The following is a 23,718-nucleotide window of genomic DNA, read 5'->3' as shown; positions in this document are numbered from 1 at the left end:
AGATTCCTACAAGCAACTATATGCCAACAAAGTGGACAACCTGGAAGAAATGGATAAATTCTTTGAAAAGCACAACCTTCCTAGACGGACCAGGAAGAAATAGAAAATATAAACAGACCAATCACAAGCACATAAATTGAGACTGTGATTAAAAATCTTCCAACAAACAAAAGTCCAGGACCACATGGCTTCACAGGCGAATTCTATCAAACATTTAGAGAAGAGCTAACACCTAACCTTTTCAAACTCTTCCAAAATACAGCAGAGGGAGGAACACTCCCAGACTCGTTCTACAAGGTCACCATCACCCTGATACCAAAACCAGACAAAGATGTCACAAAGAATGAAAATTACAGGCCAATATCACTGATGAACATAGATGCAAAAATCCTCAACAAAATACTAGCTAACAGAATCCACCAGCACATTAAAAGGAGCATACATCATGATCAAGTGGGGTTTATTCTATGAATTCAAGGATTCTTCAATATAAACAAATCAATCGATGTGATAAACCATATTAACAAATTGACTGAAAAAAACCATATGATCATCTCAATAGATGCAGAAAAAACTTTTGACAAAATTCGACACCGATTTATGATAAAAACCCTCCAGAAAGTAGGCAGAGAGGGAACTTTCCTCAACATAATAAAGGCCATATATGACAAACCCACAGCCAACATCGTTCTCAATGGTGAAAAACTGAAACCACTTCCACTAAAATCAGGAACAAGAGAAGGTTGCCCACTCTCACCACTCTTATTCAACATACTTTTGGAAGTTTTTGCCACAGTAATCAGAGAAGAAATAAAAGGAATCCAAATCGGAAAAGAAGAGGTAAAGCTGTCACTCTTTACAGATGACATGATAGTATACATAAAGAGTCCTAAAGATGCTACCAGAAAACTACTAGAGCTGATCAACGAATTTTGTAAAGTAGCAGGATACAAAATTAATGCACAGAAATCTCTTGCACTCCTATACACTAATGATAAAAAATCTGAAAGAGAAATTAAGGAAACACTCTCATTTACCATTGCAACAAAAAGAATAAAATACCTAGGAATAAACCTACCTAAGAAGACAAAAGACCTGTATGCAGAAAACTATAAGACACTGACGAAAGAAATTAAAGATGATACAAACAGATGGAGAGATATACCATGTTCTTGGATTGGAAGAATCAACATTGTGAAAATGACTATACTACCCAAAGCAATCATCTACAGATTCAATGCAATCCCTATCAAATTACCAATGGCATTTTCCCAGCACTAGAACAAAAAATTTCACAATTTGTATAGAATCACAAAAGACCCCGAATAGTCAAAGCAATCTTGAAAAAGAAAAATGGAGCTAGGGGAATCAGGCTCTCTGACTTCACACTCTACTACAAAGCTACAGTAATGAAGACAGTATGGCACTGGCACAAAAACAGAAATATACATCAATAGAACAGGATAGAAAACCCAGAGATAAACCCATGCACATATGGTCATCTTATTTTTGATAAAGGAGGCAAGAATATACAATGGAGAAAAGACAGCCTCTTCAATATATGGTGCTGGGAAAACTGGACAGCTACATGTAAAAGAATGAAATTAGAACACTCCCTAACACCATACACAGATATAAACTCAAAATGGATTAAGGACCTAAATGTAACGCCAGACACTGTAAAACTCTTAGAGGAAAACATAGGCAGAACACGGTATGACATAAACCACAACAAGATCCTTTTTGACCCACTTCCTAGAGAAATGGAAATAAAAACAAAAATAAACAAATGGGACCTAATGAAACTTAAAAGCTTTTGCACAGCAAAGGAGACCAAAAAGAAGACGCAAAGACAACCCTCAGAATGGGAGAAAATATTTACAAATGAAGCAACTGACCCAGGATCAAACTCCAAAATTTACAAGCAACCCATGTAGCTCAATATCAAAAAAACAAATAACCCAATCCAAAAATGGGCAGAAGACCTAAACAGATATTTCTCTAAAGAATATATACAGATTGCCAACAAACACATGAAAGAAAGCTCAACAGCACTAATCATTAGAGAAATGCAAATCAAAACTACAATGAGGTATCACCTCACACCAGTCAGAATGGCCATCGTCAAAAAATCTACAAACAATAAATGCTGGCGAGGATGTGGAGAAAAGGGAACCCTCTTGCACTGTTGGTGGGAATATAAATTGATATAGCCCCTATGGAGAGCAGTATGGAGGTTCCTTAAAAAACTACAAATAGAACTACCATACGACCCAGCAATCCCACTACTGGGCATATACCCTGAGAAAACCATAGTTCCTAAAGAGTCATGTACCACAATGTTAATTGCAGCTCTATTTACAATAGCCAGGACATGGAAGCAACCTAAGTTCCCACTGACAGATGAATAGATAAAGAAGATATGGCACATATATACAATGGAATATTACCCAGCTATAAAATGAAATGAAATTGAGTTATTTGTAGTGAGGTGGATGGACCTAGAGTCTGTCATACAGAGTGAGGTAAATCAGAAAGAGAAAAAGAAATACCATATGCTAACACATATATATGGAATCTAAAAAGAAAAAAAAAAATGAATGGTTCTGAAGAACCTGAAAGCAGGGCAGGAATAAAGATGCAGACGTAGAGAATGCACTTGGGGATAGGGGGAGGGGGAAGGGTAACCTGGGACAAAGTGAGAGAGTGGCATGGACTTATAAATCCTGCCAAATATAAAATAGATAGCTAGTGGGAAGCAGCTGCAAAGCCCAGGGTGATCAGCTCGGTGCTTTGTGACCACCTAGAGGGGTGGGGTAGGGAGGGTGGGAGGGAGACTCAAGAGGGAGGAGATATGGGGATATAAATATATGTATAGCTGATTCACTTTGTTATAAAGCAGAAACTAACACATCATTTTAAAGCAATTATTCTCCAATAACGATGTTTAAAAAAAATTGGGGGGGATTTGAAATAGATGTAGAATCAAGCAGTATGACAATAAAAGTCAAAGGTGAAAGAAATACGTAGTGCTAAAGTATTCTTAGGTTCTATCATTCCTGTAGAAATAGAAAAGTGAAATATTCTGGTATTATTAACGAAGTGGTTAAGAATTATTTGTGTAAGACTGTGATAAATCAGGAATGATTTTAATCTCTAAGGGAACTATCTTTAAAAGTTAAATGGATAAGACACAAGCTAATATATGGTAATGTTTTAAATAGGAAACAAAAATGATTAAACCCAAATAAAACATATAAGGGAAGAAATGTTATACTATAGAAACAAACGTTTGTATAAAACGAAAGATGATATAGCTATACTACTCAGACACTTTAAGGCTATAAACATTAGAGATGAAGACAAAATGCATCATCATGATTAACAGGAACATATGAATCCTAAATCTCTATTTGTCAGAGTCAAACTTCACAATATGTAGAGCCAAATTTGACAAAATGTAGACTTGAGGGTTCCATATTTGTAATGTGAGACTTTAACAAACCTTCCCCACTGCTAAAAAAAGAAATCAGTAACGATAGAGACTTTTAACTACATGATTAGCAAACTTGATGTAATTGATATATATATATATATATATATATATATATATGTATGGACTACTGTACTGTATTTAAAGATGTATGTGAGGCCACTCTCACTTTCTGAGACAGACCACATTCTGTCTTTGGAATATGTATCTGTCTAAATAAACCTGCTTTCACCTTAAAAAAAAAAAAGAAAGAAAGAAAGCAACATTACTTTTTTTTTTGCGGTACCCAGGCCTCTCACTGTTGGGGCCTCTCCCGTTGCGGAGCACAGGCTCCGGACGCGCAGGCTCAGCGGCCATGGCTCACGGGCCCAGCCGCTCCGCGGCATGTGGGATCCTCTCAGACCGGGCCACAAACCCGTGTCCCCTGCATCGGCAGGCGGACTCTCCACCACTGCACCACCAGGGAAGCCTGCAACATTACTTTTTACAGTGATCGTTCTAAAAAGTATAGCATTTGAAATAGCGATAGTCACCATTTTAATCTCTTTCATTGATAAAACCACACCAAGAGCAAAAATAGAATTCTCAGGTCATTCTTTAATTAATTAGTAATTATTTTTAATATTATATATAAGCCATAATGCTAAACATGGAATATGAAAATCCAACTGATAAGGAATTTATAGTTAAGTTAAAAGATAAGACATATGCACACATAACAATAGTATAAATCAAAAAGAGGCAAGTGCCCAAGGAAAAGAAGATATAAAGCACAACAAAACTCCAAGGCTGTCCTGCCTACAAAGGACATTATTGGAACAACCAGCAAAGCACTGGGATCTGAGGGTTAGATGACAGCAGTATGTCAAATTCATAATGGTGCTGGTTGCATTGCGATTAAGTGTGTGCTACATTGTAGGAAATATGCACTAAAGTATTGAGGGACTATCAAGCATAATGTTGACAATTTATTTGCAAATGATACAGAAGAATTGTTCTTCATAGTATACCTGCAACTTTATTGTACCTCTGAGACTGTTTCAAAAGAAAAAAATTCAAATTTTTAAATGATGATTGTAAATAAAGTGGTATCATTCTAAATTTAACAAAAGTTTTAAAAATGTATTCCCTGTTAATTCATGTTGCCTATAAACACACAGGTATTTACTCTGCTTCGTTCGGCAAAATCTTCAGACCCTTGAGGGGAAGGTCCAGTTTTAATTTAATTTACATGGTGCACAACCTTTGTTACCTTCAATCCTACCAGCCTTAGAGACAGTTATTTGCTGTTTGACAATGTTAGATATTTTAAGTTCTGTGCCCACATTTATTTTTATTAAAAAAAAATCATAATAGTGTTGAATGGCCTAGAAACTTCTTTTTACATCCAACAAAAAGTTGATGTTCTCCTTATGAATTATTAGAAACCTTATTTAAAAATGAGGAAACTGAAGCTGAAGAAGCATCAATAAGTCACTGGAGGTGTCCATGAGCTTGTGATGCTGGAACCTGGGCCATGTTCCTCTGACTTTTCACCCGAGTTCCCTCCATCACACGGTGTGTCCTTGCTCCTCCTGGAAGGTCCTGTCCAGTTCCCCCTGAGAGTCAGGAAATTCTGTGCCTCAGAGCACAGTCATCAGGAGGGGACCAGGGTCACCCCCAGCACTGAGCTGACAACCTCTCTGGGTCAGTTCCCTCTTTTCTAACAATAGTACTTCTTCCTCCTAAGTCGGGGGTAAGGCACTTGGAGGATTAAATATAACGCACTTAGATCAGTGCTTGGTGTATAATAAACATTAGATTATTACTATTCTAAACATCATATACCCTGATTTTTAAATGATCATGGCTCTTTTAGGAACTTAAACAACTGGAATGAAGGGATTTGAACAAATGCATTTTTCACTACTAGGGAATATGTATCTCAATTTTCTCTTAATTTAGGGGGAGTGCCTTGGTTTGCTAGAAACATATTCATCATCTAACTGGAGAAGACTTCATCCACCACTGTTGTCTGTCAGTCAGAAAGTAACAGATATGTCTCAGTCTTCATCTCTAGAAAACTGAAGACCCTTATATGCCAATAGGTCCCTGGGAGTCTACCCTTAATGACCCAGAATTCTAAAAACACGTAAAAATTTTAAACTTTCATTTACCCTTTTCAAAGTTTCAACCATTCCGCTTCTCACCACTTTTTGTGTAGAGCAGGTTACAGTAAGCTACCACACCCACCTAAAAAGAATCACTCATTACTTTGCACGTTCAGTCCTGTTATCACAAAGAAGTAAAAATAGAACAAACATTTTCAATATGGATCCTTACTCATGATGCTATCAGTCAGCCTGAAGAGGCAAAAAGTATTTGAAAACCATATAACAGAAAGTCCAAAGAGGTCTTAGAACCAAGCCTACCAGCAGATTCCACTCATCAATTCATATATATATATATATATTCATTTAATGTTTACTGAATACTTCCTAAGTGCCCAATACTACCTAAATCTAAGTGCTGGGGATGTTGCCGTGGACAAAAGAAATAGTTCTGCCTTCTTTGGACCTGTATTTTAATGGATGTTACTCAGGAATTAGCATGAGTTCTGTCTGTATACAAGGCATATACAATTATCTATTATTTGTAATGGGTGCTTTAAGCTCTCCTACTGAAGATGGTGATCAAAACAATCCGGCCCATTCGTACCGAAACTAGTATCACTGTGAACCACTCCCACCAAAAAGTGATTGTTTTCCTGACACAGTGGAAGTCTGAACCACCAAATTTAAAGACATCAACAATATAAAGAAAACCACAAGTGTAACCAGTGCCATATGGTACTGGTTCTCCTTTCACGGGGTATGACAGTAAGAAATTCTGGGTAGCTGTCTGGTTTGTCCAGAGTCAGAAATTTATATTTTGTGAAAGTAATTTACTTTGAAAGGCTAAAAACTCCCAAATAAAATACTCTAAATCACTGCAAAATAAACTTCCCTCATAAATATAGTTGTCCCCAATGTTCTCTATTTTTTCTGTATATGTTTCTGCACATGGATACACCAGCTTAAAATAAAACGTTCATGTGTCTTCATATAATATACAGACATGTATCTTATGTATCTACATAAACGCATGTACACAGTATATGGAATGTGTGCACGAGATACACGTTGACACGCACACTGACATCACACCGTTAAGACCTGTTGAAGGCATTACTCTCCCTGGTGTTTCCTCCTTTCTTCCACCTGGTTCTTGGTTGACAGAGGGCTGGCAGGAAACACTCAAGGGAAATGAAAGCTCTCTGTACCTCCAAATGGTTCCATTTTTTCCAGTTTCCATCATGTACTGAGTACCAGGTAACAAAACACTCACGCCCTCCCTCTCCGCCTCATGATCGAGTCACGCGCCTGCAGCCACGATGGGGACCAGGCGCCAGCGCTACATCACCCATGGACTGGGTGACACGCCAGGAGAAATCCCAGCCTCAAAGGGACACCACATGGACGCATGCTTTAAAAGTACCAAATCCAAAAAAAAAAAAAAAAAAAGTACCAAATCCAAGAACGGACAAGCAGCTGGAACACACTCTCCTCAAGGGAGTGGTCAGGGACGGGGGTCTGACTCCTGCCAACCACACGTGTCTCCAGAGCCAGAAATTACTTGAAGGGGTACAGAAAAGCCCAGGACCAACCAAGACCAGGCCCCAGAGAGCACAGAGGTTTAAGTACCAGCCAGACCACAGGCAAGAACAGAAACAAAATGAAAAAAAATAGGGGCACACGGAGACTTTCTCCCAGATACAATCCAGCACACTGAAAAGAGAATCTCTTTCTCACTACGTGAATCAATGTCATTTAATGCTGTGCTCCAGCTACAGCCATTTCATGCAGCCCTGCCTGGACTGCACTTCTGAGAGCACCATGCCCAGGTCATTCTCCTCACTCCTGTTCCCTGCCAACTTCTTAAGTGAAAGTGCTACTAGAAGAAAGACACGATGTCCTGCCACTCAGTGAATGAAACTCCGGCAGATAGAGAAACAGAGTCAGAATGAATTAAATCCCAGGCTCAGCACCAACACGGCCTGTGTGACCTTGGACAGGTCGTGTGGACGCTCCATGCCAAGTTTCCTCATCTGCAAAATGGGTAATAATAGCAGCTACTGATAGTTTCCATGTGAAGATTAAATGCATCAGCACGTCACACTATACTCCTCTCAAATTAGCATCTGCCTAAGTACTGATTATATTTCAAAAGAGGGAGTCTGAAAGCCCTCATGTACAACATGGTTTGAATCACAATTTTTTTTTTACATCTTTATTGGAGTATAATTGCTTTACAATGGTGTGTTAGCTTCTGCTTTATAACAAAGTGAATCAGTTATACATATACATATGTTCCCATATCTCTGCCCTCTTGCGTCTCCCTCCCTCCCACCCTCCCTATTTTAAAACTATGAGACCACACATTTATTCAATATTTTCCTAGAAATTATTTTTACAAACCCATAGTTATGTAAATTCAGTGCCCCCGGAACAAATTTCCTCAGAGGACATGGAAGCAACGAGCCTGGACGTGTATGTTGTTATATCCTCACACATAAAATTTCCCTGCTACTCACATTCTCATAGAGAGCTTGAAGGGTCTCCAGGTCAACCACGGAATTGTCCAAGTTCACCACAGCTGCGCAAAAAAGACAAAAGAAAGAATATAAATTGCCATAAGCCAGCTGTGAAAAGCTCCAACCACCTCAAACAATAGTGACTGTCCACAGAGTGGAGTTCATACCCGGCAGGCAGAGGGTGGGGGCTCTGCCTTCACTGCAGCCTCCTGTCGGGCCACCCCCCAGGCCAAGCTGGCATTTCAATGGGTCAGGTGTCAAGTGTCAAAGCTTTCACATGCTCCACAAATACAAAATCCCAGAAGGAGGGCCCAATGGTCACAGAGAAACTGTGAGTCTGTCTCTTTCGTAACTCACCTGAATGAATTTGAAAAATCTGCTTAATACCAGAAAAATAGGCAAATCACTCATGTTACTGCCACATCCTGTTTTTTGTTTGTTTGTTTGTGGTACGCGGGCCTCTCACTGTTGTGGCCTCTCCCGTTGCGGAGCACAGGCTCCGGACGCGCAGGCTCAGCGGCCATGGCTCACGGGCCCAGCCACTCCGTGGCATGTGGGATCCTCCCGGACTGGGGCACGAACCCGTGTCCCCTGCATCGGCAGGCGGACTCTCAACCACTGCGCCACCAGGGAAGCCCACACATCCTGGTTTTACACCAATAAATGCAAATATCTGCCAATTTATGTAAAGACGTTTGACAAAGGTTAAATCTAATCCCTAAACTGGTAGACTAATATGGAAACAGCAGATGCATTTCCTGTTGCAACTTTTTAAATTGTTATAATCAAAGGAAAATTCTTCGATTATGGTATTGAGATTGGCACAGATGCATCCTTAAAAATCCATCTTTAATATACAAACTGCCCTGCTTATACAAGGAAGAAGTGGAATGGATAATCAAAAACTGGACATGTGTTCTTAAGTGCATATTTTGGCCTGGGAAACGTGTTGAATTTTGGAATTGGTGTGTTTTATTACTTAATTTAGGTGTAGGTTAACCAAAAGCATTTTGCATTAGTTGTGCACAAACTAGCTGGAAATGAGGTGAATTTGCTCTGATCAAATATGTGCCAAGTAGTCACTGAAGCTGTTGTGGGATTAAAGATTTCTGGGAGAAAAATCAGAGAGTGGATAATCAAAAAGTGGTTAGACTTACTTTGATAATTGTGGCATTTCACAGTGCTTTATTCCTCAAAGCTTAAAGTACATGACACATTTCTGGCAAAATCCCAAGAAAGAATTAAGAAAGCCAAATTCAATACTGAAACACAGGATGCATAAGAAATCTCACCAAGATAATTTAGCATTTCTGTCTGGAGATGGGAAGTGAGTCCAGATTCACCAAAAAATATCATATCAACTAGAATATAATACTTCTAGCCTAATAATATTCCACTATCTCAATCTCCAAAAAAATTAGGTCTCAAGTTTAAATCTAAGAATTAAGATTTGCAATCAAATACTTTTTACTCTTTAGACCATATAAGGCAAACATACCACAAACTGTTTGTTTCAAAGTAGTAAACCATACCCCAGCTATGACTAAATTTCAAAAGCTAATTAAAAGGGATTAACAAATGATTTTCACTAGAGGTAATATGGCTAAAAATAATGTAACAAAATACATAAAACTAAAATAAAGATATCATCTTCATGCATGGAATTACCATTTTTAGATTACATTCATGCAGAGTCTAGCCCTTAAGGAGACTCTTAGAGTGAATCCAAAGTTCTCTAACTTTGGAATTCATTAGCTAATAATCCAATATTTCTATATTCCTTGGGAGATACACCGAGAGATCGACGGGAAACTATGGAGGAAATGCTAGTCGTCCACTTAACACAAGGTTTCATTTTCAGAACAAGGAAAAGAAACACAATAAAATCATTCATGCTCAAGTCAAAACTCAAAGAAGATATGATTAACCTCTGACTTTATTATTTTAAAACATAGTATTATTTCTACAAGTTTTCCCTACATGAAATGTTACTTGTAAATATACTGAGGTTTCTCATATTTTATCTCATGCAATGTTATGTGCCAAAGAATATTTTTATAAATGTCACATGGTCCTAAGCAATTCCTCAAAAAGTTCTAATCCATGAAATGTCATTTTTTAACCATCCACAGGAAATCTCAATGGAAAGCAACTCTGCTACTACTTTACCACATAATTTTCCCTTAATTGGCTTCACACGTGAAAGAAATGAAAGACACAGGGACTAGATGAGGGGAAATATCATTCATTCATGTTTGTTTATAACTTAGTCCTGCCCCTCCTTCTCCTCCCCCCAACCAGCTTAAAAGTTTGGCTCATTTTAGGTTAATATAGAGAGTGATGTCAGCCATTTGTTTAATGTAGTGATGAGATATTTAAAATATGAATCAATTCTTGACAACTAGTCACTTGACCATATGGCAAAAGTGTTAAATATATCTGTACTGGTTAAAAATTGTTTTCAGCTGTAAAAAGGATGTGTGAGTAAATAATGACAAACAAAACTGAGATAGGTTGGTACTGATTCAGGGACTACAAACAGGTTAGGGCCAGCATTTTTTTAATGGTCTTTTCCTCAAGTGGAAAAATGGTAGCCATGGCTCCATCGATCACTCTCACATTCCAGGCAAAATGAAGAAGGAAGAAAGGAAGCAACAAGAAGGCATGTGTAATGCCTATTCTTAGCAGATGTCTCCTTATGTCTCTCTGGCTAGAGTAGTTTCCCATGATCACCTAGAATTGAGGAGAAGCTGAAAAGTGTAGATAATGTGGACAAACTGCTATCTCTAAGAAAACAGTGTTTTAAAGCTCCAGCTTAATTAATTTCTGAAACACTCCCTAACTTCCATAGCTCATCCTGACCTTCCCAGCCTCTTGATTCTACCCTTTAATACAAGTCACCTGATACATTTCAGATATTCCCTCTTTTGTATGTATGTGCTCTGTCCCTCCAAGGAGATTTTGAAGAGTGTGATAGCAAGCATGTGTCTTAGGTATCATCAGCTTACACCAGAGCGTTCCACATATAGTAGAAAATTGAAAAGATTACAGTGCAAAAACCAAAAGTTATTACTGAACCTTCAGAGAGAAGACATAACAGCCAAGCTTAAGAAAGACTCACTAGAAGCCACATATTTGCATTATCAGTTCCATAAATCCACAGAGGCAGCAACACCCAAGAAAGCAAAAGGCAAATACCAGCACGGGTAGCAGTGCTGCTCACACAGTACCACGAGCATAACGGCCCATGTGATGATGAGGGAATCTGGCACTGAGTCCTACAGGGTAAGAGAAAGCTGTTTCTGGGGGAGAGGTCTCCTCTTCCGCTTCACATCTGCATTCTTTGGGGGATGAAAATGGTCAGTGTTTACTCATTCAGGAGTTTCTAGTTCTGTCTTTAACTGTCCTGCCAGGGGATATAAAAAGAAAAAAGAAAGAAAAAACACCAGTTTGGTAGAAAGGCCTAGAACTGTTATCTCTAAATTTTTACTTGAAACTCAGTAAAGCACAGAAACGTCGGCTGCGGGCATGCCGCTGTACCACATGATGGCAGCGGAGCCAAGGGTCACACGCAGAGGCCCTTTATACGGAAACACAATGCACTGACACCTGCCTGAGAACCTGCTCACCAAGGAGTTACTCTAAAAACTGTCCAAATGTATGACTTAACAAAACTTTCCTAAAGATGCAGTCAAGCAGCTTTTAAAATTTTGTTGGCTTTGCTTGGCTTAACTGAACAAATCCAACAATTTATTAAAACTAACATTTCTCAGAGAGAGAAAGGCACTTGGGACCATCTTCATCTGAATATTTCACACTTGAAAATGAAACCAAGCAAGACCCTGTGGGGCCCTCCCGGGTACAAAAGCCTTTCCGTGTCCCCCATTTCTTGTTTGTAGGAGAAAGGCTTCAGTCTCTGAGACCTTCCCTGAGTTACTAATGAAAGTGAGAGAACAAAGGAAAGGCAGTCGGGAAACAGGAGTACAGCTGGCACAGCGACGGGGCAGGGTCCCAGTTCCTCCTCAAGAGATGTACTTAACAATCTGACACACACAGAACTCTGAGCTCTTCTACAGGGACTGGGGCCCCACCCAGTGGAGGATGGTGACTTAAGGCTGAGCACAACTACAGGGACCCCAGACTGGTTGGAACCACAAGGCTGATGATGGACATTCCTGGAGCCCCACCTGGTTATCTCCCCACCAACCAATCAGAGTAGGATCACACACCCGGCAGCCCTCCCCCCAGATTTTGCCTATAGAAACTCTTCCCCCCAAACCATCAGAGCTTTTTGAGCACGAGCGACGCTTTCTCCTTGCTTGACCCTGTAACGAAACTTTCTCTGCTCAAACTCCAATGTTTCGGTTTGTTCGGCACATGGACTTGGGTCCGACAACAATTAGATGACAGGAAACACTACATTTGCGTTCCTTACACATCCCAGCACCAAACACGCTTGAGCTCCTGGTCACAGGTGCACAGGCACACCTTTCAGCAGGAAACTAGCCAGAAGACACATTGGGTTAGGGTTTGGGAAACACCCAAGCTCTTGAATAATACTTGAAGCAATTCTGGATTACCTAAAGAATACAAAACATTTGTATTCATCTATGAAGAAAACAGAGTATCTTCTTGAAAACATTTTCATCCATTCATTGAACAAATATTCTCAGAGTCCTAAGTCTGGCCCAGACACTCCTCTCAGCCCTGATAGACATGCTTCTTGTCCTTGAAGAGTTTACACTTTATTACCAAGCAATTAAAATGCTGTACGCCCTGGAAAGGAAGAAAATTGTAGTTTTATAACGTCGTGTAATTTAGGAATCATATTCATTTATACTATCCTCTCTTTTCAGGCAGCTTAACCAGGTGGCAGACAATAAAATGCCAGAATTCTATAGATTTTGTACTTAGGCTATGTAGAGAAAGGCTTTCCTATTGGAAAAATTAATCTGACACCCAAGCCACCACTGGTGCATCTCAAGCACACCTACTTCTACAAGTTTAACAACTTAAGTGCCTAAGTCAGTGGGCCTCCCTGACAAGAGTTGCATAAGTTAAACTGTCAGCAAGTGTTTTTGCCTAAGTCAGTATGGCACCTGCTTTTGTGGTCAGGGGAAGATGAATATTAAGACTATGCTTCTGGAATAAAATCTTTAAATGCAAACATGACTGCCACTGTAGACCTTTTAATCTAGCGATACTGTATTTCACTTCTGTTTTTGGAGAGATGCGTTGACTGGACCACACAGGTACAACTCAGGGATTATCTCAACTATTTAGATAAGATTTACTTGGGGACTTCCCTGGCGGTCCAGTGGTTAAGACTCTGCACTTCTCCTGAAGAGAACGTGGGTTTGATCCCTTGTTGGGGAACTAAGACCCCACATGCCACATGGTGTGGCCAAAATAAAAAAAAAGAAAGAAAAGAAAAAAGTAGACTTACTTAAAAAAAAAAAAAAAGATTTACTTGACTTTGGCAGGTGACAAAATCTAGGGTGTGGGATAAAGGAGGAAGAAGAAAAGACTGGCACATCCCAGATAGTGTTTATGTTAAGCATAGTGTATAAATGACCAAATAGTTTCAAACAATGCATGGCACTTTGTGTAAAACAGCCACTGTCTGTTGAATGTTTTCCATAAACCAGCACTGCAAAACGTCCTTTATTGCCCATAGTCCTTTACTGCCCAAAATGGACCTCACCTTGCAGCTTAGGTAAACATTTATACTCATAAAATAGAGCTTAGTGAGTCTCCCTTGATTAGGACCCTAACTCTGGGATCACATTTGCCACTGTTTTCTAGCACACGCTCTAAATGAGCAACAGTGTAAAATTTTACTTTGAATGTAAGCATACATATTGCTCCATAAGTAAAGAACATATCAGAAATTTAAAATTCCTTATGCCAAAATAACTTTCACACAGATAATTATACTTTTTTCAGTGTAATTTACACAAATACATCTGACTTTGAAAGAAACCCAGAACAGAAAGATTGAATTTACAAACACAGTGATTATAATTATGATTTTAAAGAAAAAATTTCCTTTTTAAAATAATTCACCTAAACATACAGTTAAATACCTTCCTTACTATATTATATATAAGCAACTATATATTGGCACACAGGTTAAGGTAGGGGAAGTTTAGTCACTGAAAATTAAAAACACATCAAAAAATAAATATATGTATATTTATAACTAAATAATTCAGAAAGGCTAAAAAATGAAGAGAAGTGAAATTATGCCCAGCACATGCAAATCAAAAAGGCAAGCGTTATGATCTTGATATTTGACAACTTAAGATTCAGGCCAGGAACATTATGTGAACAACAAAACAATGAAAAAAGATATTTTTAATGCTAACAGCTACAATTCCCAATGAAGTTATAATAGATATGAATTTATGTCCCCCAAAACACAGGTGCAACCTTCATAAGAAAGAAACCACAAAATATTGACAAGGAGAGACAGACAGACAGACCCACTAACAATGGGTAACTTTAATAAACCACTCTGGTCAAAACAGATCTAGAAGAAAAATACAAATAACGATTTAGAATATATAAACAGAAAAGAGTGCTATCTTATAGTTACATACTGAACTTTGTATTCTAATAAAATAGTATACACTTTCTTTTCAAGGCACATGAAATATTTATGAATATTGACTATTAAGTCGCAACAAAAACGCCAAGCAACGTCATAATACAAACTTATTTCCTAATCCCACATAATAGACTATTAACGGATTAAAAAAAACTCAGTTGTGAACTTGTAACCTATGACTGAGAAGATTAGAGTTTACACACCAGAACTTGACATGTTACGGTCGTTCCTTTCATTGTATTACAGATGGTTTTGACTAACAACTTGGGTCTCAGGACTACTTTTCCAAAATATTTAAATGTATGAATAATCTAAGGAACATACATGATATTTATCATGATCCACCTGGAATAATTTCGGGTTTACTTAACTCAACATGTAATTAATATGTACAAAATGTGAGGGGCTGGTTCATGTGTGTGTTAAATCACAGTTGCTCATTTGTTCAGTTAATGAAGGTTTTCTGTTTTCTCTGTCAATGTATGAATTTGTGTGTAAGGGTTAGTTTGATGTTTCATTGTTCAGAGGAATGAGGGGTCAGTAAAATAACATAATCATGGGAGGAGTTTCCAACATTAGGATTTCTTTGATGTAATTTTAATAAATAAAAAGTTGCTTCCCAATATAACACTAAAATTTAGAAACTTTCTCCACATTCACGCCTCCTGCCTCATTGACCAGTGACCTCTTCCAACCATCACAAAAATTTACTAAAGTCCTTTCCCTACCTGCTTCTGTACATAAATAATTCCATGAAAAATTCAACCATTAAAAGCAATCAGACTTTGAATTTCACCACCCACATAAAGATTCTTCTGCTTCCCACTAGCTAGCTATTTTACATTTCATAGTGTTTATATGCATTTTTGTTTGTTTCTTCCTTTCAAGGGGACAGAGTCCATCTGAACGTGTCTGTATAGGGAAATGAGTACTGGTGACTAAAATACTTTGTTCAACACTTAAGAATTCAGTCTCAGCTGTAATCACAATCCTCACTGTTCAAGAAGAAACAAATTCCTGTTGCTAAATTTCCCGAGACTATCGCACCTCTTTCCAGCTGAGGGGAGGGGAGAGGAAGTGCACTGTCCTCACCGGGTAGGATACCACACAAAAAACGCATCGAGGATCCCTTTATGGCACAGAATGAGAGACAAAGTTCACACGGGGAACTTGGAATACGGTTTTCACATTAAGCTTTTCCCTTAAGAAGCCACATGCCGCATTACCCGATGGTTCTAGGAATGCAATCCCAGGTACCCGTGAGCCCAGTGTCACGAGCCATCTGATAAATGGCTGAAGTGCCTATCCTCCTACTCCGCTCACCCCAGCACTCTCAGACCCTCACTCACCTCAGAGGATAAAGACCGGACAGCATCTGCAGAGCGACCTCTTTGGGCTAAAATAGCACGTCAAGACACAAACGACTTTATAGAGTTCAGTTTTAAAATACAAACATGACTCCAGTTATCCAAGGGGCTTTCCCTTGCCCCCAAATAACAGTCCAAATCCCCACCCATCTCATGGATTATGCAAAAGATATATTTTCGCAAAAACAACAACAACAACAAAAAGACTAGCGTATGGAACCTCTCCATCACAAAGCTGCTGTGATTCATCATGTGCTCATAGCTGGGCCCCCACGGCCCTGGGCCAGCAGTACCTTCAACAAGCACCCATGATTGTAAAGAAAAGACTTGGGTTACAGGGGAGGTGCCCGAGGGAGCTGCAGAGGGGACTGCAGGTCGCACAGAGCTTACATCTGGGGGCAGAGGGGCAGCAAAAAACACAAACAAAACTTGATAGTAATTCAGACAGTATGTGCAGTGAAGGAAAGGAAGACCCACACCCAAAGCTCACTGCTTCAGAAAAGCCCAAGGTGCTGGGTTTCTCCTTCCCACAAAAGTATAATTCAGAAGTCCAGTTGTGGAACAACGTCAAAAAATATAAGCTAAGTGCAACCTAAGGGTTTTTGCTGGGCCTGTAATGAAAGGCTTATAAATCATTTTACCTTGATTCAATAATCTACATGTGACTTAAAATGATGAGGTCTTTCTTTTTATAAGAAACTCTAAGTAATGAATTTATATTTTAAATTAAAATGTATTCTCAGCAACATGGATGAACCTGGAGATGATCATACTAAGTGAAGTAAATCAGAGAAAGACAAATACCATATGATATCACTTATATGTGGAATCTGAAAGAATGGTACAAATGAACCTACTTACAAAACAGAAACAGACTCACAGACATAGAAAACAAACTTATGGTCACCAAAGGGGAAGGGGGGGAGGGATAAATTAGGAGTTTGGGATTAGCAGATATACACCACTGTATATAAAATAAACAACAAGGTCCTACTGTACAGCACAGGGAACTATACTCAGTACCTTATAATAACCTATAATGGAAAAGAACCTAAAAATGTATATATGTATAACTGAATCACTTTGCTGTAGAGTTGAAACTAACACAACATTGTAAATCAACTATATTTCAATAAAAACTTTAAAAAGCAAAGTTTATCAGAAAAAAAGACAACTGCTATAAACACTAAAGCAACCACTAAAGAGAAAATAAAAAGTTCTATTGCCAATAAGCAAGTAAAGGAGATCATTTGCATCTTTTAAAAATAATTCAATTAAAAACATGTTCTGACATTAAATTTCTGAAAGTAGGTTTCAATAAAAGTGTCTATATCTCACATGCACTTTTCTCCCCAACGAGGCCGTATCAATGACAAGGTCACACCGATGACAAAGTCATGGAGCCCACTGGGTGGAGCCCACTTTCTTCTCAAATTTCTGACCCTTAGTGACTTCATTTCAATGAAAACTCTTCACTAAGCCACCCAACAGCATTGACTACGTTTTTAATGTCTTGATAACTACACTAAATGGATCTTAAAATTCCATACACCATATGAAGAAAACACTTAAATGTTAAAAAAATAAAAGAAGCATGAAGCAATTTCCAAGTGTACCTTGTAAACTTGAGTTTCATAAAGAAACCAGGCACTAGAAAACCTACTGGGAAAAAACAACACTGGCCACACTGAACCCAACTTCTGAGAATATTACAAAAATAAACAAAGGATTATGAATAGCCTTTCTTATTGTGGACAGAAAATGTTGCTGGCCAGTCCAGTGAACAATGAATGTGGCCATAAGCCACTGCAGCTGCCCGCAGCGGTGCACCTCAGGGGACTTGAGGTGGAGAAAAATAGGACACTGGCCCAGACAGCTGAGGCACACATCAAAGGAATGATCCCCATAAGCCCAGGCTCTGGTATCTTCCCATACACAGAAAAGCACTATAATCATTAACTTGAGATGTCTGTTTTTTGTGATTAGCAGTAATATTTTCATGTCTGACTACATATGTTTTGTTTTGTTTTGTTTTGTTTTTCCAGCAAAAACTCCTATGTGCCCCGGCACCTGCCTTACCTCTTCAGACAGTTCCTCAGAGTATCTGAGAGGCTGTTTCCCAGGCTCTAGTTCTCAGTAAGGTCCCCAAATAAAACTTAACTTGCAACTTGTAGGCTGTGCATTTTTCTTCAGTCAACATTATGGTAATTAATAGGCAAGTGAAAAAGCTTGCATCTTCAAGAAAGAAATTAGAAATTCTATTAAAAAAGAAACCTGGAGTCTGTAATCTACAACTTATTTGATAGAAATTTCATAAGAAAAACATTATTCAGTGGCAGGCAGTGGGGTAAAAAACTGCTCCACAAGTAGGCTACCAGAATATTTGGGGAAAGAGTTACCACAAAACATTCTACAAAGTTCCAACAGTTCAGAAAGGGTATTTCCAGGATTTTTAAGTGTTCTTATACTTTACACTCAAAGCTAGAAACTAGCTCACCTTTCAGGAAAATAGTATGTCAAAGCAGGAAACAGAAGCCTCTGTTCATGTACTTAGATTCTGCTCATGTCCATCACCAAGGTTCATTTCACCACCAAAGCCTAACTCCTTCCCTCCACCATCTTCCCTGCCACCAGGACCCACCAGCGACGCACGTGGAATGTGGGTGACACAAAGCACAGAGACGATAATAAAAAAGCACAAAGTTACAGGAGACCCCGGCCTTTAAAGACCCAAACAAACTGCTCTCCTTGCAGATAAAGCACCAGCCAAAGATGCAGCCACACTTAACTTCTAAGAGCTGCTATTATGCATAATTCTCATATTTGTCTCCATTCAGAAAAGAGAAATGGACATAGCCCAGTATTAACTCAGCATTTCAGTAATACTGATGGAAAACCCAAGCTAAGAACAATCGAATCTGCCGCGGTTACTTGCCCCCTGAACCTGAACCCCCATTTCTCGCCTCCTACCTCTCACTTGAGAATTCCACCACAGGGCACAGCTCCTTCATTCTTCTCCCTCTGCTGTCTCCTGGGCAAGGCTTGTAGTGGAACCCCCCAGAGCCACGAAGGAGGAAAAAGACCTTCACATCCTCCCGGCTCCCTGGGTGGCCAATCTGGAGTTTCAAACACTCCCAAAGCCTGAAAACACACCTCATCCCCTAAGGATCCCAGGAAGGGGAGGACAACTAATAGTGATTATGTGTGTGTGCTCATGTGCACGCATGTATGAATGTGTGTGTATCTGTGTGTGTGTTTGTGTGTGAACGTGCATGCACGTGTTTAGAGGAAATAACTCATTTAATAGCCCTTTTTACTAGTGAGGAAAGTGAGGAACAGAGATGAAGAAATTTTCCCAGGTTTACTTACCAAACCAGTGGCAGGGCTGAGATCCAAATCTGTCTTTTACTGGGTGGCTTAAACAACAGGAATTCAGGTCTCAAGGTTCTGGAGACTGGAACTGGGGCAGATTTTCTTCCTGGCTCACAGAGTCCTGGTCTCTCCTCCTTTTCTTATTAGGATGCTAATCCCATCATGGGGGTTCTGCCCTCTTGACCTCATCTAAACCTGATTATGTCCCAAAGTCCCCACTAAACACCATCACATTTGAGGTTAGGACTTCAATGCAGGAATGGGGGTGGGGTGGGAAGGGTTGGGGCATGAACATTCAGTCCATAACAGAATCCAGGGAGCCTGGCCCCAGAACTCACGCCCTCATCGTTGCTAGACTACACTAGAAAGTAGGCGGAAGCCGAGGGAAGCAAAGACACTGAGAAGAAATAATATGCTTAGACAGTGAGTCTGAATGAAAGCAGGCACCCCCAAGGACCACACTAGGGGGATATCCTGTAGTTCCCTACGTACTCTCTGAGCAACCGGTACCTAAAAGAGAGACACAGAAAGTTCCACCTCTATGTACCACCAGACTTACAATAATCACAATATGCTTCAGTTATTTGATAACCTTAGCCCAGATTGCTTTTTCTATAAAAATTTTGTTTGGTTCAATCAAGAACAAGCAACTCCACTAATTAATAATTTTCTTTAAAATATTTTTACTCAATTCACAGATGTGAAAAAAAATCCACAACTTCATTTCTCTAAGGAACAGAGTCAATAAGCAAACAAGGGAATTTGTATAAAATGACACTTAAAGCAAGAAACCAAATTTGCTAAATTTATATTGTGCTAAGTTTTAAAACTCCATATTGGTAGGAAAAAGTGTTATGTACTCCTGCCAGTTCTGTTTTTGCATATTATTAGATAACACAGGTCCTCACTCTGAAACAAGCTAACATGAACTCGGAGTAAGGGGGACAGATGCCCTTATTAAGGGGAAGTCACGGACACACTTGATCTATAAGCCTCAATTCCCTTCACTGCAACATGGAAATTTACCTTCCTCTGGACCATTTTACACAACTATCAGTAATAATCGGGGGAGGGGGTGAGGGTAAAATTCAAACCAATACTGAGTACGTCTCTTTGGATCCTGATAGAAAGGTTTCAGAATGTGTATCCTGCTTGTCAAGAGCAATTATCTTTCTAAGCACCTGCTGCCTTAAGTAATTCCTTCCTATACAGTTATCAGGAAGAGGCTTCTCAGCTCTGAGCCCCTTTGAGCCAGTGACCGAAGAGCAAAAGATGAGCAACATGATGCGGTTCCAATGAGGGGTGAGAGACAGACAGACGTCACTGGAATTTCTGATTTAAATCTAAAACATGTTATTGTCCTTGTAAAGTATCCTTAACTACATTTATTTATTTATTTATTTTTTGCGGTACGTGGGCCTCTCACTGTTGTGGCCTCTCCCATCGCGGAGCACAGGCTCCAGACGCGCAGGCCCAGCGGCCATGGCTCACGGACCCAGCCGCTCCGCAGCACGCGGGATCCTCCCGGACCGGGGCACAAACCCCTGTCCCCCGCATCGGCAGGCGGACTCTCAACCACTGCACCACCAAGGAAGCCCCTTAACTACATTTTTAAAAAAAATTTTTTTTAAAGTGCTTGAAAGCAATCATTAGGCTTAGAGACCAAAAATAAAAACAACCATGGTCTCATTTACCTTATCAACTATATTTCTAACAGAATACTAGTTAGTTTTACTTAATTCACCCCTTTAATTTCAAGTCACATAATTTTGATAAATCGCGTTTGAACGGGATAGAAATTTCAACAAGGACACAATTTAGTATTCACTGCCCTTGGCTCACAGTACCAGCAGGCTTTAAACAGGACAGACATTCAAAAGAGGGAAGAAACCTGGGCCTTATCAGCCTGGGGCAGCTACTCCTGGGTGGACAGTGACACTTGTTTCCACGGGTGGGGCCATGAAACACTTTCTTAGGTGTCCCTTGCTACTGTATCTGTAATCGATGTTGACATACGTGTACCAAGGGAATGTAACAGGGTACGTGAGCCAATTAAGGGTTCAGTACTTGGGGCACCTGCCCCTCAGGGTGGTGGTGGTGCCCCTGTGGCCTGTAAGAAGGCCACACTCCAGAGGCAGCTTCTGCAAGGTCCTCAGCCCTCTGATAGATGAGGCTTGCACATTTGTACACGAATACGTGAAACTAAGGGTATACAAGGTCTGTGGATTACCTGAAATCTCTTAGACATGCCCCAGCCACCTCCGTCCACAGGCTGAGCACGAGACACCCCGCAGAGTGAGTCTACAGCTGGGGTCCTTAAGGAGGCCACCCAAGGCTTTATCCCGAAAAGCCCTGGTTGCGGCCCTGGCTGCGCTGGATTTCCAGCGTCTCCGGCATACCGAGGGCAAAAGATCGCTCCCTCTGTGATGGGTCTGTATCGGTGCAGAGCAAACCTTTCAGGCAAGATATTGGTGAGAGGACCTCCCACCACCGAAAGCTAGACAACCTCAGGGTTACAGTAACCCTACTGGCCAGGGTTTAATAAATATCTAAACAAGAGAGAATTAGATCAGAAACTGCTTCGCTTGATCTGGTGGCAGGGTCACCTTACTATTTGTGTGCCTGCAAAATGTCCACTTAGCACTTGTTGTCCAGGCAGTATTATTAATAGCACCCCTTCCACTCTCAAAAGTATCCCAGTCTGGATGATGAGCCACGTGGATCTTCTACCCAGTAGTGAGACTGGAGATGGGTGGTGGGGGGGGGAAGCTGAGCCTTATGAAATTCAGAATTCCTTTACAGCTACTATGATCTACCAAAATGGACCTCAGAGTTGCGAAGACCACACTGACTCCTTAGGGGTCAAAAGTTATACAGAAAATTCAATTTATTTTCACTAAACTACAAATCTGTAGATACTCTCATAATACCAATTTCTGGGAATAATACTAGAATATTTAAAGGAATCCTCCTGTTGAGAACAAATACAAATGCTGGATAAAATATATTTGTAAAATATCTTAAAGTCTTCAAAGAGCTGACGAGATAGGAATTAGGATTCTAATCAAAAGGCAAGAGAAAGCCCTGAGAGAGGAGCTCGCTCAGAGCCTGCCTTTGCCCTGCCTGACCCAACAAATCTGAACTTCGTGCTGACAGTTTCTGGGGCCCGGGGCTGAATACAAAAGCTCAGGGCCCACCCAAAGTACAGATTCTAGACCCTCCTGACAATAAACTGGGACTTGAACGGCTACACACAGGGAAATCAACTCCTGCAGTGATGGACAGTTAGCCCTGCCTGATGGGGCCTCTGGAGCCTGATTTAAGGAGATCCTAAACCCAGATTTGCTCAGACCCCCAGCACAGACTAGGGCAAATCTCTGAAAAGTACCTTCATCCTAGAGTTTAAATTATTCTAAACCCTTGGAGTGGGAGTTTTCAGAAGTGCACACCATTTTCACTCTTCCCATCTAAAAATTGTTACAATATGCAGGATAATTTAGAGTTTACCAGGCACGTTCACAACTGCATCACAGCAGCTCAGGCCTCCATCATAAGCGCCACATACACACACACACACACACACAGATACGGTGACAAGAGGAGGATCAGACCTTTGGCACCTATGACCCAAACCTCCCATCCTAATTACTCCAATGCGGCACTTTACAATAGAAACATTACAAAGGAAACTCAGCTCTAAGCTTTCCTAGAGTTATCTGACAGGGAAGAAGACAGAGAAGAAAATCCCTGCAGTTTTTTACCATCTTACACATGCTTTGTTTTTGAGATGCCAGTGCTGGTTGTAGGAAAAGCACAGTCTTCAAGGAGCAGCATGTGTGGATGGGAGAGGAGGAGTAGTTAGGAGGGCTGAGGGCAGGTCAGTCTGTCCTATTAACAAGCTGCGCTATATACACTACCAAACGCAAAATAGATGGCTAGTGGGAAGCAGCCGCATAGCACAAGGAGATCAGCCCGGTGCTTTGTGACCACCTAGAGGGGTGGGATAGGGAAGGTGGGAGGGAGACGCAAGAGGGAGGGGATATGGGGATATATGTATACATATAGCTGATTCACTTTGTTATAAAGCAGAAACTAGCACACCATTGTAAAGCAATTATACTCCAATAAAGATGTTTAAAAAACAAAAACAAAAAAATTCTCAGTAAACTAGGTATTCAAAGAAACCTTAACTTAATAAAGACTCGGAAGACCACAATGAAAAAAATAAAATAAAATAAAACAAGCTGCGTGACATTGAGCAAAA

At 40.0% G+C, this 23,718-nt stretch overlaps 1 protein-coding gene across 1 annotated transcript in view; it reads right to left on the bottom strand.

Moving 5' to 3' along the window:
• The window catches only part of FMN2 (formin 2), a 328,287-nt gene that overhangs the window by 110,317 nt on the left and 194,252 nt on the right, over positions 1-23,718 (bottom strand). The window contains exon 10 of the mRNA XM_029226181.1: positions 8,106-8,167. Coding sequence (XP_029082014.1) covers positions 8,106-8,167 — 62 coding nt within the window. The remainder of the gene's footprint in view (positions 1-8,105; positions 8,168-23,718) is intronic.

This window comes from Monodon monoceros, unplaced genomic scaffold (genome assembly GCF_005190385.1).
Source record: "Monodon monoceros isolate NGI ecotype Baffin Bay Population unplaced genomic scaffold, NGI_Narwhal_1 Contig2617_ctg1, whole genome shotgun sequence".
NCBI classification, from domain to species: Eukaryota; Metazoa; Chordata; class Mammalia; order Artiodactyla; family Monodontidae; genus Monodon; species Monodon monoceros.
Note: the sequence above shows the minus strand (reverse complement) of the source record. Positions and strands in the feature narration are given on the sequence as shown.